General features: G+C 41.6%; 1 protein-coding gene across 2 annotated transcripts in view; it reads left to right on the top strand.

Moving 5' to 3' along the window:
* Positions 1-19,909, top strand: part of LOC121606699 (aminopeptidase O (putative)) — a 74,987-nt gene that overhangs the window by 14,096 nt on the left and 40,982 nt on the right. For both annotated transcript variants that reach the window (XM_041937199.1, XM_041937200.1), the window contains exons 6-11: positions 7,443-7,656; positions 8,762-8,868; positions 14,905-15,007; positions 15,226-15,333; positions 15,883-15,926; positions 18,398-18,458. In XM_041937199.1, coding sequence (XP_041793133.1) covers positions 7,443-7,656; positions 8,762-8,868; positions 14,905-15,007; positions 15,226-15,333; positions 15,883-15,926; positions 18,398-18,458 — 637 coding nt within the window. The remainder of the gene's footprint in view (positions 1-7,442; positions 7,657-8,761; positions 8,869-14,904; positions 15,008-15,225; positions 15,334-15,882; positions 15,927-18,397; positions 18,459-19,909) is intronic.

The raw sequence follows: 19,909 nt of genomic DNA, 5'->3' as shown, positions 1-19,909 counted from the left end.
ACAGCTGTCAAGTGATAATCATTGTTTACATTTTTCCCAGTGACTGTCTATTGTGGTATACTGCAAGTGGGTTGTTGCAGAAGTATTTACATCAAACACCTTTCACCCACACTATATTCATCAGCTGCGGGTTTTTGTCTGACGGGCCGGGTGGCAGCTTGAAACCTCTGTAGGAGACAGCTCTGCTCACTGGCTAATTTCACTTCGCTCTCGCCTTCATCCATCTTTCCATTCTGTCAAACACTTCTTATATAGCCCCGCAGTACTGAGCGGTCTCACTTTCCATCTCCTGACTGTCTCATTCTCTCACGTTACATAAGAGAGAGGAAAAAAAGTATTTATTACCCTACAGGCAAGAAATGTCTCAAATTATAATCCTGTGAAATAGATTTGTCCCGTCTTTTTCATTGAGGCGGTAGTGGAAGCCAAAAGAGGGCTCTGAGTGCTGTGTGATGACTGACAGGGTTTGCATGCAAATAGCTACAGTGATACAGGAATGTGGTTTATGTCACATAAATATCATGTCGACACCACCCTTTGGCTGATTGACAGGGGCTGGTTGTAGCCAGATGAACTCATACTGCACTGCATTAGCGCTCATTAAAACGTTGCGTGCGCCCTTTGTATTAATCCCATTAAACTGTATTAAAACAGTATTGGTCTGTGAAACGTTATGCTAAGATTTTGTGATATTTTGTGTCCCTGGATAGGTGCATTTGTACATTTAGATTTCTTCTTTCCTTGTTGCCACCATTTGCTCGCTCAGTTGTCCATTTGGAAGTGACAGTGTTTCCTGTGGCGTCATTCACAGAGATTTGTTGCGCTTTGGTCTCCTATATATAGGAATCGTGCCAGCAATCAACCACAGAAAGACAGCTCACCATTGTAGACAAATCAGTGTCCTTACTGTTTTAAATCTGTGCTCCGGCATCCTGCACACACACAAACATACACACTCAAGAACATTCCTCTGGCATGACATCAGTCTTTCGTCTCTGTACTAAACAAGGAACAAACTGCACTGTGGATTGTTTTACTGTTAAGAGAAGATGGATCAGACATCTGCTATCACTTCCCAGTTGATACGGCTTCAAAGAAGACTTGCTGAAAGTATGTGGGTGTGTGTGTGTGTGTGCGGGCCGGTGACTTTCTGCTGGTTTAGGTGAGTGCTCTGTTATGCCTTATACAGTTATTGCATCTTCATGTATAGCTGTATGTGTTTACACAAGTGGTCTTGACCTCATCAGGTTGTGACCCAAAAGGATCCCATCAGTGTGAAACAAACTTGACCCGCTTAGAGCTGCTGTCTCCGTTTGCACGAATGGGCTTTTAAGATTAAGCACTTGACAACAGCTAGAAACTGCGGTGTAACCTTGAAACCTGCCACTTATTTGTCATGTGCTGGCACTACAAAGCCTCATTTTCTCCAGACTCGAGCAGCAGTGTCGCCTCCTTGTTCCTGATGACCTCTGATATCTTTTCTGCTATTTATTTTCAGGCTCTGATGCGATGCAGTGCATGTGGGTGGGGCGGCTCTCTGGGGGCCCCTGCCTGGCCCCCGTTCATGTGATCAGGCCCTACATGGAGTGGCATTTGGCCTGGCCCTGTGGGGCCCCGTCTGGGAGCAGGGAGCTGATCTGCAGCCAGCCTGGAATGCCAGACATTTGAAGTCAGACTTGTTAAAAAAGAACGAAGGGTGGTAGGAGTTTGGTCAAATAGGCCCCTGTGTCTAAAATAGCCCACGGACTCTCTCCGAGAGGGAGAGAAAGGAGACAAAGCTTCTACCCGTAAGCTGACATTAGGAAAGGCCAGCCCTCCAACCTTTGCTCGAATAGTTAAGAACTGACAAAGTTATAGTTGGTGTTCCTATTGTCTTTTGTGTGGCTTTTGTCCATTTCCTTACCTGTCTGTTATTGTATGGTAAAAGTGTTTGTTTGCGTGTTGCTGTATGGGTGTGCAGTTAGGTGCACAATGCGTGAAATTTCACCAGCAGTGCCGTAGCACACACACTGGTTCAACAGTTCAATAGTTATCACACGAGGGAGTCGATTCTTCATCACAGAGAGTGACAGACGAGAGGATGCTCTCCCTCTCTCTCTCTCTCTCCATATACTGTAAATACTGTATGTCTGATAATCTTTTCATTCACTTTCTAGATTCCTTTTCCTCTCTCATCTCATATTTTTTCCAGTCTTTGCGATTTGTTGAACTATATCTCTATCCTTAGTTTGTTTCTCACTCTCTCATTTACACATAGAGTGCACACTCAGCTCTCATCATCTTTTTCCTCGTCCCTCTGTCTCATGGGGCTGTTTTACTGGTGTCCCAGCTATGAGCTTAGCTGGGCTAGGGATGTCAATTACAGGACCATGATAGGGCCCTTGCTGCATTATGCATGGAAGTGTCCCACTGGGGAAAAAAATGGCCTACAGCCAGGAACGATGGATGGTGGGATGAATAATGAATAGAGAGATGGAAGAGCAAAACACTATTGCAGTCTATGTCTCACCAAATTGAAGACTTGCCCTGGCGCACACCTCTGAAGCTCAGGGCCAAGTCACCCTTGGTGACTCAGAGTCGTGAGGTTGACATGTGAGAAAGCACAGGAGGGTTTTAATCAGTATTTCATTTTGTGCGCAAAAACCCAGTGGGGTTGGTCACCTAAGGTCACCTCAGGTCTTTTGTCTGTTATGCAGTCAGCCTCTCATCATGATCAGTTAATGTGAGCGCGAGTTTGTGCAGCGCTCTCCGAGCCTTAAGACATACCACATGAAGGCAATCAAGAACAAGAAATATAATTAATCTAGTCTAATGGAGTCTAAATTTATGTGTGGCAGCCAATTAAATGTCAAAGATTGTAATTCAGTTTCTTTAATGCATTGTTTAGAAGAACATGACAAAGTTAGAGAAGAGTAGACGACAATTAGTCGCACTGCGAGCAGTCAATTAAAAAGCAAGCGGAGATCACAAACATCAAAGACAGGCTCAAGACAGAATTTATTTACATCCTCTAAAGGTGTCAGTGGCCAAGCTTAAATCAAACATCCCATTATTAAATATTAATTTGTATGCAATCTTCAGAAATTGATTTGTAACCCCATGAGAGGGTCCAGACCAAATAAGTCTTTTTTCTATCACCTGCATGAGTGTATTTGATCATTTATTTATATAAAATTAAATAAATCTTTGAATAGACTCTTTGTTGAAAAAAGTTGGTGACGCAAGTTAAAGGGGAACTCTTTAAAGTGGAGGGAATCATTGGGCTTGGGTTTGTCTCCAACTTCATAATTTATATTAGTTTATAATTTATAGGAGTATTTTGGTGTCATATGTTGGAAAAACGTCTGGAAAAGCATCTTAGCAAAACCACAATATCTCTGTTGTTGAGATGATAAAATGAGAGGGGCAGCTTTATGACCATGAACCCTTAAGAATTGCTACAAGACAGTTATGAGTAAAACCAACATCAACAAGTGTGTGGTGTAAAGACGTGGAGGGGTGGAAGTTGTATTACAGAGTATAGTGTATTTACACAGTTTCTGAGAGTTGCAGTGTTATCACTTAGTGCTTGATTATAATTGTGGAGTAATCAGCAGTTTTAGTTGTTTTTTAAAATCAGATTTGCTAATATGCAAAACAGAGAATATGGCAGCACATTGTAGAACAAGGACGGTGTTTGTGCACGAATGAACGTCCAGTACCAGGGACAAACACTCATCCCCGCGTCAGACCTTAGATTCAGATCTGTTGTGAAGATGAAAGGTGTATGCACATGTGCAGGTGCTGAATACAGTATGTATGAGTGTGTGTGAAAGTCTTCTCATGCGTGCGTCCCTGACAGGTCCCTGATGTCAACTAATGTCAGTCAGTGTATCAGTGAATGTGAAAGATGCTGTTGTTATTCATCCCGACCATGGTGGGATGACACTATTTGTCACTGTAGTGATGGATTCCGCATCCCTCAGAGGAGCATGTGCAAGCGGCGTCTCTGAAAGGCTGTCTTTGTGTTTCACACTCACTCACTCTCACACACGGACACACACACACACACAACGCACTGCTGGAGCTGACAACAAAGGCGTGCTTATCCAATTGTGGGGGAATAAGATTAGGCTACAAAGAAACTCATAAGGCTAATGTTAGCATCTCCTGCTCCAGTGAGAGCCTTTGTTTGTGTAATCAGGAAAAACATGGGATTAGATTTGAGATGCTGTCTCGGAAATGATGCCCATAAGACCCTATTGTATGATGTTGACATGTTCCTAAATAACAGAGTGCGACAGCCTGCCTTCTATCTGATAAAACAATCCTCAGGGAAATAAAGAGTAGTTGTGTTTTTCAGATATCCGATTTTGCTTTCCTCTAAAATAGACTGTCTGGCAGACTCGGCCTAACCTATGTCTTTACTCAATATTTTCCTTTATAATTGACTTGTCACCATAATTAGGTTATGGCAAGGAAAGAAAATAACTCCTCTGTCATCTGGTGTTTTAAGATGCTAATCTCTCCTTGATGAGAGCAGCTCACGTTACAGCTCACTGTAATTCATCAATGGCAGCAATATGTGGTCTTACTGCAGCCGTGGGAGTAGACTGAATCCAACAGGTGAAATAATAACAGCTACTGTGCCTCAGCAGTTAGAAATAAGACCACTCTGTATGACTTTTTTGGTGGAAACACTACATTGTGTGGTTTATTACTACACCGTGCTTACATTTACTTAACATATCTGGACGATGATTCAAAAAGCTGACTAAAATGAAGTGAAACACAGAGATAGAGACATTTCGTCTTTAAGGCGAGGCATCTTTAATATATTTGTCACAGCAGTGGGTGGTATGACCCTCTGAAAAATACTTTTCAGTAAGAAATTGCAGTTTGCCATAAATTCTCCCACCAATGTCAGGTCAATAGTGGCTGGGACACTTAAGATCTAGAGAGTGTGAAAGGAATTCTAGACAGTCCTGTGTTGTTATATGGGCCAGGAGAGAGAGAAGAGACCATTCATTCGCACCTCTGTGACCCTTCTCCCATTCTTCTGTTGAAGAATAGCTTGCCTCTCACGCGCAGTCGCCCCTAAGCCCCTCAGGGCACCCAGAGCCTGTTACATAAGACAGAAGTAAAGAATGCTCCAGAAAAGTCTTCAGCCATGACCTTGGCTTTGACTGAGCTCTCCTTTTGGTGCTGCTGTTCGACCAGCGCTGTCTCATGGTTAAAAGTCACATGTCCCGTATTCCTGTGTCCGTGAGAACGTCTGCGTTTCAGACAGTTCTTGTATAATATCAAGTATGAAATGGATGTGGTTTAAACTGCAAACTGGTTCTGCTTGTCAGTCCGTCCAACTTTTTGGTCCAATCTGTCTCAACAGTTCTTGGATGGATGTTGAAATGTGAAATTCATTGTTCATGGAACAGTCATGGTTCCCTGGCAATGTGTCTTACTGACTTTGGTGATCGCCTCATTTCTACTCTAGTGCTACCAGCAGGTTAACATTTTTTTTATTTAATGAAATATCTCAACAACTATTGGATGGATTGCCATGAAATTTAGTGCACACGTTTATGTTCCCCTCAGGACGAGTCGTATTAACTTTTATGGTCCCTTAACTTTTCATCTGGCAAGTCTAAGTATTCAGGTATCAAGTCAAAATGTAAGCTTTTCTAACACTTTGGTTTGTCACTAAGACTCAGATGTCCTTTGTGTTTAGTGCTGATTAGCAAATGCTAGCGCGCTTAACTATTGTGAACATGTTGAACATTATGCTGACTAAACATCAGCATGTTAACATTGCCATTGTGAGCTTGGTAATATTAGCTGTTGCTTCACAGACCCGCTAGCATGGCTCTAGACTCGTAGTCTTGTCAACATATTTTCGTGGATATCGCTTGACAATACTTTTTGCATTTTTACAATAGGTCCATTTGAAGAAAATCACACAACCTCCAATGTTTGGCATGATATCTTTAAAAGGTTTTACTGCTCTTCTTCAACTGTACCAGCCAACCCAACCGTCAATACTTGTATCTGAATGAGGTGCGTGCCTCTGCCGGTCCTACTTCAGCACTAGTCTCTGCTGGCAGAGACTTGTGCAGTGAAAGAAACTTTCCAAACCCTCATCAAACCTAAAATGTACCTCCTTGATTGAGAAGAAAGGAAAAGTCGAAGGGGAAACCGCATTCTTAACTTTCAGATATCTAAAATGGACATTAGGGGAAACCATTATCTACGTATATAGAATAGTATTTACCAACTCACATTTGCGAACAATTATATTGGAATTTAGCTGCTGACGGCCTGGTTATTCCCTCTTCAGTTTTCCTTGGCTTAGAACTTTGATGAACTGCTCTTATTGGTTGAATAGCTTAATGAGGCTATTGAAATGTTGAGTAACACACACACACACACACACAGAGGGGCTGTTGTTCTCGTGGTGTATTTTCGTGTGTGACTGTTGCACATACATTATCTGTTTTCTAGAATGCACAGGTGGAAGCAACAGTTGTTAGATTTACATACACTTCAAAGGCTCATAATCTAAATTTTTATCATAACCGTAACCATATGTTTAATTTCCTTGTGAGAAGAGTGCAAGGCAAATCTCAATTAACTTAAATTGCTCAATAAATCCGTCATGGGTTTGTAATGATTACAAATGCCTATAGTTTTCTAAATATAGTCATATGTCAAGCTTTGTTCTCAGCTCTTTCGTTTTCATCTCCATGAAGAACTTAAAAAGGTAAGGGTTTGGTTTTATATGATTATCTTTTAGTGTAAAAAATCATGACGACTTTTCTGTAAACCTAAACTTTGCAGCCTTTCTTTAAAGTCCCATGAAGAGCTGAAGTGACAGAGGAGGAGTGGGAGCTGTAAAACCACCCTGCCAGTTGGGCAAAACCTCTCAAAATTGCTAATTCTATTTTATTTATTTTACCCATTGTTGGTTGACAATTATAGTTCAGGGAACATGATGTTCTTGCTTAATGTTTGTGCAGGGAAGTTAGGTTTGGCAAGAACACTTGATGAGTAAGCTGCTCTTTGCTAAACATAATGTAGAGGATGGAGAAAGGGATGGGTAGGCAGTGACTCCCATACTCATTAGTGTTCACATGTGTTGGTTTGTCTTACGTGGCGTGTTCAGGCTAAATTGTCTGTAATCATAGGTGTGGAACATTACCTCAGTAACTCTTTGATCTTTTTGGAGGGTGGTACAGTATATCTTCATCCCTCTTTGGCTTTCATTTCTCCCTAACCAGCACTTTTTTTTTTTATCTCACAGTTACCTCTCTGTGTTGTCTTTCTCTTCCCCTCCCTGAACCTCCTTGATTACAAAAACATTTTCTAATTCATATCCCCTTTTTATCCCTCTCTTATTTCACATTCCTTTCCTCCCCTTATCTTCCATTTACCCCTCTTGTTCATCCTTTGTGTCTGTCTATCCCCAGCCCCCATATAATTTTCCTGTCCCAGAGTGTTTTGTATGCTGGGAGTGCTGGTTCTCGGGACTGCGACCTGTCTCTGTGTGGGTCCAGGATGTGCCATGAGATCGCCCACTCCTGGTTCGGCCTGGTTATCGGAGCCAGAGATTGGACTGAGGAATGGATCAGCGAGGGCTTTGCCACCTACCTGGAGGACATAATCTGGGCCCAAGCACAACAAGTACAGTACAATCACTGCCTGACGATTGCAGTTTACTACACCTATTTTATGAAGGAAGTTTAAGTCTTAAGGCTTTTAGCTTTTCAGTCCAGGTCAATCGGTCAGTGAAAAACAATCATCGAATCATTAAGTGATTATTTGTGACATTTAATCTAGTTAATTTCTGCCATACAGTATGTGCCGACACCTTTATACCGTCGGTATAATGCAACAACTCAGGGGAAATACTGGTTGACATTCCAACCTTCCATTTCCAAAACTTATATGCCAGGATTTCAAATATTGCTGTTGTGGTTGGAACGCATGTGGAGTTGAGTTGGCCGTTACATCAGTGTTGTAAAACCATACATCAAGCACACAAGGAAACAGTTTATAAAGGCACCAATCCAAGTTCCAATGCAAAAAAAAAAGCACAAACAAGAAACAAAAACTCTGACTGGAAGGTCAGAGGAGTTGGCCAAACAAAACGAAAGAGTAAAGAGGTTCCTGGGCCAACCACAAAATAAACCATCAAACCCAAACTTCCTGGCCTACTGAAATGTAAGGGGACTAAACTGAACCTCACAAGAGTTGTGAAAAAATACTGCTGCCACCTACTCCTCCCCGACAAGTGAGCGTTTTAAAGAAGTGAGTCAAAGACAAAGGAGACTGTGTACTTTGCACTTCTCCTGCTGTCTTTCTAATTAAGTCCAATTAATTAAGCATACCTGCAGGAAAAAATAGACAAAGAGCAAACGTGTAGCGTTGGTATGAATCCTTGCAACACTAACTGCAGCTCTGATCCGAGTGTTGATATGCGCACAGATCTAATCCTCCCTCTTGCTTTCCCACACCATCTAGAGTTACACAAATGTTTTTCTTGTGTCTGCACTGTTTAATCATGTCACCTTTATGATATGAGCTTGACTCTGAAGAAGTAGATTCCAGCAGACCTGCTATTGCTGCCAAAATCAATAAGACACAGTGACAGAGATAGTGGGCAGCACTGCTTGCTTTTGCTGATGAAATTCCCCATATTTAATTTTTCCTCTTATGCCTTCTTTGCTCTACCTGAACCATTTCCCTCACATCTTTTTAACTCTCCGTATCCCCCCCCCGCCTCCAGCTCTCCATGCAAGAGACAGCAGAACAGTCTGACCTGAAGGCGCTGCTGAGGTGGAGACGACTCTCTGATGAGTTAAAGAACTCAGAGGAGGCACTTCAAATCCTCAGGTGAGTGTGTTTTTTGGTCAAGTAGATCTGGTTTAATTATCTTACATCTGTTACCACTGTGGAGGAAATGGCTCCTCGAGGATAGCGCAGGACCACCTTCAGTAAAGATGCTTAAAGTTTCCATGAAGCTGCTAGCAGAGTGCTATTTGGTTCTACATATTTATGGGTTTCCTGTAAAAACAGGAAACAAGGGAGCGGCCTGTCGTGGATATTGATTTGCATTTACAGTAGCCAATAGTGCTGAATGTGCGTCTGTTTTGATTTGATGGGAACCGCAAAACATAGCACCGTACTATACACAGACATGGAGCTGACCCATAATGCTGACTGCTGATTGTCTTCCCCACTGCTAGTTTTGTCCCTAAATATCAGTAGATTACTAAACCAGCCTAGGTTCAACATGAACACCAGTCAGTGTGACTACTTAATGATGTTGCACTGGTATCAGTGCTGGAGATGCTCTCTTTCACATACTATTTTTAAAACATGCACTTCTTCTGTGACATACATGCGCATGTCTTAGGGGCCTCAACTGCAGACAACCAATTTATTCTGATAAATTTTCTCAGAACCACTGACTACTGGACCACTTTCACTCGAAGTAAGTGCATTAGTGCTGCGGTGACTGTCATGGAATTTATGCAGATAATACATAGCATCTCATATTGGTTCAATACAGTCATTTATAATTATCACACATTCAGTGTAATTGAACTTTTGCACTGCCAGCAGTGCCCTGCCTGAAAAACACATTACTGTACAAAATGATGATCCCAAAGTAGGGTGACTAATAGGTTTTTGAAAAAGCCAACGCTGAAACAGATCACATTTTTTATACCTGTAAGGTAACCAGAATTTACACTACAAAAAGGTTAGAGAGAGTAAAATGTTTGTGTTTCAAACATTATCCATAGCAGACATTTTTTTTTTTTTTAGAATAAAGCATGCACAGCTTTTGCTAGTGTCTACACGTGCAGACACACACGTGAGCTTGAGGTATATGCATTCCAGGAGTACAGGTGTGGCACGTATATCCAGGTGCACTGTACTGTCATGTCTTAGAAAAGCTCCACACACAAGCACACAGACTCTTCATCTGATCCTGACAATGTGGGACCCACACCCTGTTTGTTTTATCCACGGTGGAAGCACAGTGTCATCAGGGGATTATAGGTGTAAACCACAGCCTGGAGTTAACTGTTTCAGGGTGGGAATGTCAACACTCGTTAGCACTGTGCCCTTCATATTGTAGCTCTTCCTTTGAATAAAAAAACCTGGAAATGACACCTGTAGCGTACTGCGCTATTGACATTCACACTTGTAAGAGAGCATACAGAGCGTGACAGCAAATCAATGTACTATTGATTTCATGGCACTTCTGCTTGGCACTAACTTCTAACTGTGTCACTTTACCTACAATGCGTTATCATCACACAATGGAAGCATTAGTAGTATTAAGAATTCAAATCAATTCAGGCTCTCCTGAATAGTGCAAGCTGAGTTAGTGGACAGTTTAGGTATTTGTAAAGGTGATTTTACTCAGACTATCCTCATGGGTTTGAAGGGTTTCAGTGCTTCACGGTTGGATGTGTTTGGAAATATGTAACTTGTTGAAGGCTGAAATGCTAAAGACCTCCACTGTATGCTGTGTAATATGAAGCTGCAAAGTTGTAGTAGGCTGAAACATGGTAGAATTCATTATTGTGAGTATGTTTTGAACAGGAAGCTGTGTGTGAGTGAAAGGGTTAAACATGCACTTGAGAGCTGTGTCTGTCTGGCAGTCTGTCAGGGTGTTCCCCTATGAGGCAGATGCACGGGTGATTAGGAGGATCAGGATTAGGTTTCTCTGCACCTGACTGGGTTAAATCAACAACACAAAACTAACATCTGAAAAATGCAAACAATACATGCACTCACACAGACACACAGACATACATGCCTGTGTGCATGGATGCACACATTATGATTGATTAGATTACACGGAAACACATTAGTATAGAAAAGACAAGTAATTGCTTAAGTGGCACCCAAAAAAGGAAAAGCCTTTTTTTAAAAGCTCTTAAAGCAGCGATGAAGCATGTATAGGCAAAAAGGAACTCTGCTACATTACTGTTGTACTGTGGCATGATTTTGCAAAGAGTTTGTAATTTCTGAACAATTTCTAATACGTTTCCTGGAAAGTCAACAGGAAGAATGACATTGCCAATGATAACTGAATATTTGCATGGGTTTGAATATAGCAGTTCTTTCAATGAAATTCTTAGTTTCCCTATGCTTAATACAAATTTACATAGTTATTTCCAGGAACACCCCCAGGAAATTATTAAGAAATGACTACAAAATTACAGACCTGTAAAATAAAGCGATGTCCCAACTCATGTTTTAAAGCAAAATTGAATTAAAAACTGACATGAGTAGTAACTGAAATGTTTGTTTTGCACATCTGATTGCAGTGCATAACAGTCAAGATCCTGTTTTACTTTGGGAACAGTATATGTGACAAGACATGTAAATTTTCAGATGCTTATGGGTTTGTGGTGCTGTGACCAGTTTTGTCATGATCATGATATGTATTGGTACTGTATCAGGAAAAGTCATCGGAAGGTCAGATATAACTAAGATCGTAGTGTGTTTTTGTGGGCTTGACTGCCTGTATGTCCAACTCCTGATGTGGCTCCAATGTTTAGCATTACACAACTGTGGGGAAACACAATGAGAATAAACACAAACTGGTTGTCACAATGCACAGAGAATAGTTAGAGAAGACCGGGTGAAGGGAACGAAAGCGCCATGGGATGTACAGAGAGATATGCAAAACCCCACCAGTATACACACACAAAGGCTAAATGGCAGCTTGTGCTTTCCAAGTTCAGTGGGTCACAATCGACACCCCTTGATCCAGAAGGGGCCCCAGTGGCCAGTGTTTATCAGTCCATTTCAGATGAGTTATATTTAGGGCAGCCTGGGCCAGACGCCATTCTCCCTGCTGATTCACTGGGCTGCTGGGAGTGCTGCTCTACCTTATCCGGTTTCCACAGTCAACCCAGTGTAATTTGTCAGGATATGGCTCGCGGAGCTATAAACCTCTGCGTGTGTATGTGTGTGCGTGTGTGTGTGTGTACGTTTCACATTAAGTTCTGTCAGTAATAGCCCCTGATTTCCTCCCGCTCTTTTTCTCTCTCGATCCCAGACACACCCAGGTGTATACATGGCTACACACACATACACAAACGCCCCCTCCCCTCACACACATTGCCTACGAGTCAGATAAGAGCACCATTTATTCTGCAATACATTGAGCTATTGTGTGATTCTCCAAGGCAGCGAGCAGCGATTCCTCTTAAAGCTGTAGTAAATCATCTCTGACAAAGAGAGACGGCCAAAGACAGGGATTTACACATCCATACATCCCTGGTCTGGACAGTGGGAAGGGTGGAGTTCCTTTGTCTAACACGGCAGTGATGGATCAACTTTTTTCCTCTCCGCGCTGTGCTGCCAGTGTCTCTGACGCACGAAACCGACACATTTTCTCTTCTGGATATTCATGTTCTGTCATTGTTTTGGTCTTTTGCCCCAGTCGCTCTTTCTCTCTGTATTTCTCTGTCTGACACACACACACACACACACACAGACAATTTCCCTGGGATACAGCACGTCCTGCTGTCTTAAAAGGAGTCTATTTCATCTTATCAGCAGTAACAGACAGGCATGGGCACTACGGGCAGGACTGGACGGAGAGCAAGTTAAAAAACTAAATTCTTGATAAAAAAACGTGACCATGATACATAGAGAATAAGTAAAAGGGTTCTTTTTTCCAACAACTATGTTAAGCAATTTATTTCATACTACAGGTTTCGCCTGTAGCCCCCTGTACTTAACAAATATAATGTCCGCTGACTGGCTCAGAATATTGACAGACACTGAGCATCATTACTGATGATGTGCCAGATGGGTTTTCCCAAATCAGGTCATTGCTGTTGTGATTAGTCACATGCAAAACATATATATGTCATGCGCACATGCACTCAAGGAGGATCACACCCTTATTTGCATGATGAAAGTCCTTCGAAGAGTGTCCAGTCGAATTTAGAAATTCCAGGAAGCTGATGACTTCCTCTCTCAGTCCACTGAGCAAACCAAACATTCCTGTCTATCTCCTGTCCTCAATTTCTCCCACACATCCTCCTCCTTCTCTTTTTCTTGCGCTCAACCCTAATCTACTTCATCTCCCCTGGTGTCCCTGCTCTTCTGCTCACTATGTCTGGACAAGAGACCCAAATCTAACTAAAATGGAAGGAATCTCTGTTCATCCTGTTCATCTCGACAACTGTTCGTCCGATTGTCTTCACACTTGGAGGGTGTATTGCTGAGCACCCAAGGAAATGCAGAGTCCGGTGTGAAGTAGTTTGAATGAGCTGTTCCCAAAAAAGCTGAGGAATATCGCCCTGCAGACCTGGAGAGCCCCCTCAGTCTCAGCCACAGCAGTTCCAGATCCACAATATACACATGTGCGTGTTTAAATGCCGTTGTCCTTCAATGAATAATGTCAGATCTGACATGCACATCACGCAAGCAGACGTTATAGACATTGCACTGATGAAATTCATTTTATGTAATAGATGATGATTAACACACAGTTGCAGACAACACAGTCATTGTTTCTTTTTCCTAATGACAGACAGATGACCTCAATTACAAAAATAGTTGATTTTAACATTGAGTTTTGACATTCATGTGTTTTATATAATGTATTGGAGGCCACATCCACTGCTGTCATGTGACCATGCCCACCCCCAACCCCTCTGTCCTGATTATTACCCATCCTCCTCTGGTCACCCAAAGCAGAAATAACAATAATGATTATTATTAATAATAATTTAGGTGTCGCTCATGTTTTGGGAGCACCTCCATATACTGTCTAAAAATTGTGGTGTATTATAATATTACTGTGTTGTTAATAAAGTTAAAAAAAAAACCAAAACAGAACAGTGGAACTAGAACTGCTGCGGGGCTCTCCAGCTCTGCAGGTTGATGATATTGAGAAAGCTGCAAGTAGCAGTACTGGAGGCCAAACAGTCGGCCCATTCTGAACAGGACCGTTTTGAACAGGCACTGCAGATCAAATGTTTGACCAAGTTGTGTCTCACACCTGAAGCCTAATTCAAGAGATTAAACATTTAGATTTTATATCGTACACAAATCTGTGTGAATAAGATTTTGAATGTGTGTTTTTGCCTCCCTGTTCATCTGTGCGTATCTGGCCCTGTCATGAAACGGTCCTGTGGAAAAGTGCTAGCCAGTGATGAAGGGTGTATTGATTGGTGAGCCAGGCGCCTAGTGTATCGACTTGGCAGGAGGGTGATCCTTCAAGGCCTTCCCATTGGCACACTGAGTTAATCTGCTCGGCCTGATCAATACGGACTAACTGAAACTATCATTGCACAGCATCCCACGTCAACGGCCTGTTTGTTTGGCTTTTATTGGTTTGCGTGTTTGTTTGTGTGTTTATGGAAGTTGAAGGGATGATTTGTATCTGTGTGACAGGGAAAGCGAAACCTGGAGCATGCCTCTTTTGTGCCTGTAGACGAGGGTGCTTTTTTGTGGAAGTGTTATATGTTCGCTCAGTGAGTCATGGGCTGTAAAGTCAGAGCACAGCACTGCGAGGTCATATAAACAGCATAGCATGCTATTATAAATCTACAGCTTGATTTTCAGCCTGCCTCAGGCAAAGTATGGCATCTTGGCAATATGTTCACCATTGAGAGGACCGGCTGAGTGGCTGGATTTAGTGTTGCTGACAGTGTATTCTTGCTCTGTAGAAATTGTGCTTTTCCTGCAACAAAAAGGTCTCCAAGAGTGGGATAAAATAGGTTCTCTAACTCCATCCTGCTCTGTTTTAACCTTTGTACATGTGTCATTTTCTGGCACCTTCCTGTTTATTGTGGGTGCCTCTGTGTATGCCCATTTCCTTACCTGTCTTATCTTTCTCTGTGTGTTTTTTTTTTTTATTTCTCTGCACTATTTGTCTTTCCGCAGACCTAACATGGAGAACACTGGTCAGGTCAGTGAGTCTGGCTCCTCCACAGTTAAACATGCCCTCAACCCTGACAAAGCCTTCATGCAAGTCCACTACCTCAAGGTGAGATAAATGTGGGGCAGGAAGGAAAGGAGAAAAATGAATAGAGGTAGTAGGAAATGAAGGAAACTGTTTAAAAAATCCTCTGATGTCCTTTTAGTTAGCCCGCTCTTTGTTCCAGTAGATGTACTTGGAACAGCACTTGTTTTGACTCTACATGTTGCTGCAGTCTTTCTCTGTGCTGTCTTTGATGGTCTTTATTTCTCCTGTCCTCTGTCCAGGGTTACTTCCTCCTCAGGTTCTTGGCCAGTCAAGTGGGAGAGCAACAATTCCACGACTTCTTCAGATTATTCGTGAAGAAATATCACGGCCAACTCATTTTATCTCAGGTGAGGCTGCAGGATAGGAATTAACATAAAGTAGAATCTGGTTGTTGACCTGCACCTGCTTGAGAGGCCTTTAATAAAACCTGAGCTCAGATCTGAACTGTTTTCAAATGGCTTGTCTCTGAGGCACAGTGTTATTTCCATAAATTAATTGGAGGCTGATGTAAGCTCCGTCGCCACTGTGTTACAAAAGTTGAAAATACACCAGCAGCATTTCAAATTGATGAGCGCACATCAGCTCAGCCACATACTGTATGTTTATTATGCTGGGGCCATGAAGCTGAGTGATCACAGCTGGACGTTGGTGTGTATGTACTGTCTGTGTGTGTCCGTGTGTGTGATATGTGATGTGTTCCACCTGGCTCCTGTTTCTGCGGTGGCAGGCTGAGTCTTCCCACTAAATAATGGATGTAACATAAACACTGTTTGACCTTGTACTCCTGACTTAAGATCAGGTATGCCTTTCTCTATCTTTTTTTTCTCTCCCTCTCACACCTCCCTAAATGCCTTCATTTCTACAGAATCTGTCTTTTTTTTGCTCTTTTTGGACAGGATTTCCTGCAAATGCTGCTGATTGCCTTTCCCGACATGGAGAGGTATGTAAGTGCCAATGAATAATGCTCACAGTGTAACTCATGAATAATGAAAAACATGCCTAGAAGCATTAAAACCACTTTGATTTGTGCTCAAGTATTGGTAGCCTGGTTTCCAGTCCCAGACAAATTAAAGATATGCTTTTCATCGGTTTTCTGTTTGAACTTAGCCTCACAACTTTTTTTTTTTCCTTCAACAGATGTGACTTGTTAGTAGATTTACTGTCAGATACTTACTATGTGTTGATTTGGCCTCTGGTCTTTGACTAACTTGGTCCTGCTGTGGAAACATGACCAACGAAAGCTCCAAACACCAATCCTGTTAAGAGAGCAGTCTCATCCACTCTCATATTAATTGAAGTGTAAAAGGATAACTGCTCCTCCTGCTCTCCTCCTCTCTAATTTTCTCTCTCCCTCTCTGCGCTCACTTAATCATTCAGTTCTCTATTTCTCCTGATTGCCTCATTAACCTCTTCTTCTGCCTGTCTCTCTGTCCCTCTCTCTCTCACTGTCTGTCTTTCACTTTGTTTCTCCCAGCCTGTAACACCTCTTTTCATACCCCTCTCTTCCTCGGCACCCTCTGAACGTTGTCTTTTTGCCTTTTCTGGCGTTGTGGAGTGCGCTTCTGGATGAGCAGATTGACTGAATTAAATGGGGGGAGTTTGTCGATATTTGCATCTGATGCCTGTTTCAGAAAACAACCCACCATAAGAGTAATGTTTAGGATGAGAATAGACACTCACTGTTGAGGGTTATGACTGCTCTGTGTGCAGGGTGCAAGGCCACGTATCCTGCCCCACACTAAATGAGAGACGTTGCTTGTAAGACTAAACATAAAACTTGTTAACGCACATTGAAAAATATCAATGCATTCATTGTCATTTGTGTTGATAGGAACACAAGCCGATAACAACATATGTTCTCCAGACATCGCTGTCACTCCTCCTAGAAGACAGTATGTTCTCATTTATCACCATTAAGGCAAATAAGCAATAAAACGCAATGAAGTCACCAAGCTCAACATGATGAAACCGGTAGATGCATGTCTTGTCTGCTCTTGTGAGACATAAAGCTTATCTATATCTCGTCCTATTATGAAACAGTATTTGACAGTTCATGTAGTGTATTAACAGTATTAACCTTTTGTTTGCCACACAAGAAAACTATGCTCACGTAATCCCATGTAATCCTACTTTATGCTGTCTCAGTGTTGGTGTGGCAGATGTTTAGTCTATACATATTATAATATATATATATATTATACTGTCTGTGGTTCAACTCCACCTGCCAAGTGCCAAAATATCCTTGTGGTGAAGTCACTGATGATATTTTTAATGTCCACTTTCTGGGCAAATTGGTGCTTTATAGGGAGCATTACCTCTTCTAGTACTCTGTGGAGTGTAAAGAGACTTTTATGAGTTTCAATTTACTGAACGCCCACTCTCCATCTGCCAAAGTTGCCAGCAAATATACAATAGGAAATGACGCGATGGGACTCAGACTTCATTAGTGTGTGGAAGCAAGGAGCACAGCCTTGACCTTGCAACAAAATGCTAGTCTCGTTAAACCATTTTTAGCCTCTCTAGCAGCGGAGGGAAATTTTGAATTTGTCAATTTGACATTCACGGTTCGCCCAGAATGACTTGTGAACGTGTTGGCTAATCTTATCCTTCAGCTCAAAGTGTTGAGAGGCGGATAAAGTACAGTTTGACTGATGCAGACCTGAACGTGACAGGCTGACTCTGAGGTGTCCTTAAATGGCCAACACACGTAGTTTTAACACTTTTTTGCTACATTAGTGGTAAAGATTTAAGAAGTTTTTTTAGCATGCAGTGATAAAATAGTAAAGAGAGTAATTTACATCATGTAATAGATGCCAGAAACTTGTGGCCATAACACTGCCATTGAAAACTGAAAACTCACATATACCCAGCATTTATTTTTACTCCAAAATGATATCTTAATCCCTGAAATAGATCTGTTTTTCCTAAAGTAATAAGAAGTTAAGTGATAATGAGTCCTGCTGGGTCTCTCTGACCTGGGGTCTTTTACTCAACTTACCTGCTTATACCTCAATATGTTTAAGAATGTTTAAGCATAATTCCCTGATCTGCTCATTCTGATTGGACCTTTAAAAATATATTTGGGAAATGTGTGAAATCACACACACACACACACACACACACACACACACACACACACACACACACACACACACACACACACACACACAATTGCTTACTGTACATGCATACATATAAATCCAGTTCATTGTCTGCACATGCCTGTTTGCCTGTCTTTCATAGGAAGTGGGTGTGCCCCTCTTTTTGTTTAAGGTGTTGGTCTAAGCCTCAAGTCCTTCATGACCCTAGCAATATTTTCCCAGAGCCATGTTTTCATACGGTGTCTTGTGCAATAACAGTCATTGCTACAATAATAGGAATAATACTAACACTTGTGCCATTGTGTTCCAGAAAAGGCCTCACCCTCAGTGCTATTTATGCTGACTGGCTCGATCAACCGGGAATTCCAAAGGTATGAAGGTCCTGCTTTCTTTTTTTATTTATTAACATATCGAGTTTGATACTATTGTTTTACATTTGCTTTAATAAATATGTCTATAGTGGAATTAGTCAAATTTTGTTGTTAAATAAACATTTAACTCTTGAATCAATTGAAAAAAAACATCACTATGGGTGCAGAGTTAACTAATAGTACACAATAGTACAATGATTCAGCACCATTGATTTTAGATTATTAATTTCTTTGATTTTTTATTTATTAATTACTCTTTGTCCACTGAGCTCAGAGGCATCATGTCTTTAACTATAAGATCAGTTATTTTAGGGGTATTGATGCTGACTGGTCTTATTTAGCACTTGTAATCTTTTCATGCATGCACAGGGCGATAATTTCATAGTCTTTGTGTACTGTATTGTTTCTTCCAGCCTAGATTTGAGCTGGCTGATGGCACGTCTGTGTCACTTTAAGATATCCACACCACGTTGTGTAGCACAACTTCGCTTTTGCTTCAGTTTGCTGCAACTGCAACCTGATCGGCTTCACTGTACAATGCACGGTCTGATTATCATCATACTGATGCCTGAAGGTCCTCATCTTTAATAACGACTCAGTATGGTTTTGAGATCGTTTCATCAACTAGACTTCAGAGTAGGTGAAGGTGTTGTGTTTGGATCCAGTTCAAAGCCATCAGCTATACATAAAATGCACAGGAGCTTTTCTGTGTTTTTGAGTACACTCCAAGCATTTGGAGGAGACGAGGAGCTGCATAGCCTTTGTCTCAGTTTTCAACAACAGCTGTAAATAGCGGCGTAATGACGCTCTCATAATGAAAATTATGTCTCATATTAAAAGTAAATAGCTGTAAGTATAGAAATCCTACACCTTAAATGGTGTGTGACTGTTAGCCAGTAGGCATTTTAAAACTGCAAGATGGTGATGACTTTCCTCGATAACAGCATAAATACTCAACATGTTTATTAAACTTTTTTCAAGTCAGTTTCCCACCAGTTATCATGATGGCATCTTTATAATGAACTTAATTCCACTGTAAGGTATCACTGGCGCCTTAGTAAGTAGTTTAGTATTCATGCAGTTCATTTTATTATAGTATTGTTGAATCATTATCATTACTTCTGTTACCAGACTGGTACTGAATCTCGACAAGGTGAGCAGTGCTGCTCTGCCTCTAATCGAGAAAGACCCTCTGTCATAGATACTAGGATTGCACAGCTACGCTCACATACACACACACACACACAATCAATCCACTTTAACAGCTTCTTCAATTCTCCCATCTCCATGGTAACTGATCTTAATTACCACTGTGTGTATGTGCATTTTTGTATGTTTCTGCATGTGTTGCTGTCTGGGAACCTTCACCTTCTAGATTATGTGTGTGATGATGTAACTGGAGCCTTTCAGGGGGCCTCTGAGGGTGGGAAGGACGGCGTGGAGGGACTGCT

Source organism: Chelmon rostratus, chromosome 5 (assembly GCF_017976325.1).
Source record: "Chelmon rostratus isolate fCheRos1 chromosome 5, fCheRos1.pri, whole genome shotgun sequence".
Lineage (NCBI taxonomy): Eukaryota > Metazoa > Chordata > Actinopteri > Chaetodontiformes > Chaetodontidae > Chelmon > Chelmon rostratus.
Note: the sequence above shows the minus strand (reverse complement) of the source record. Positions and strands in the feature narration are given on the sequence as shown.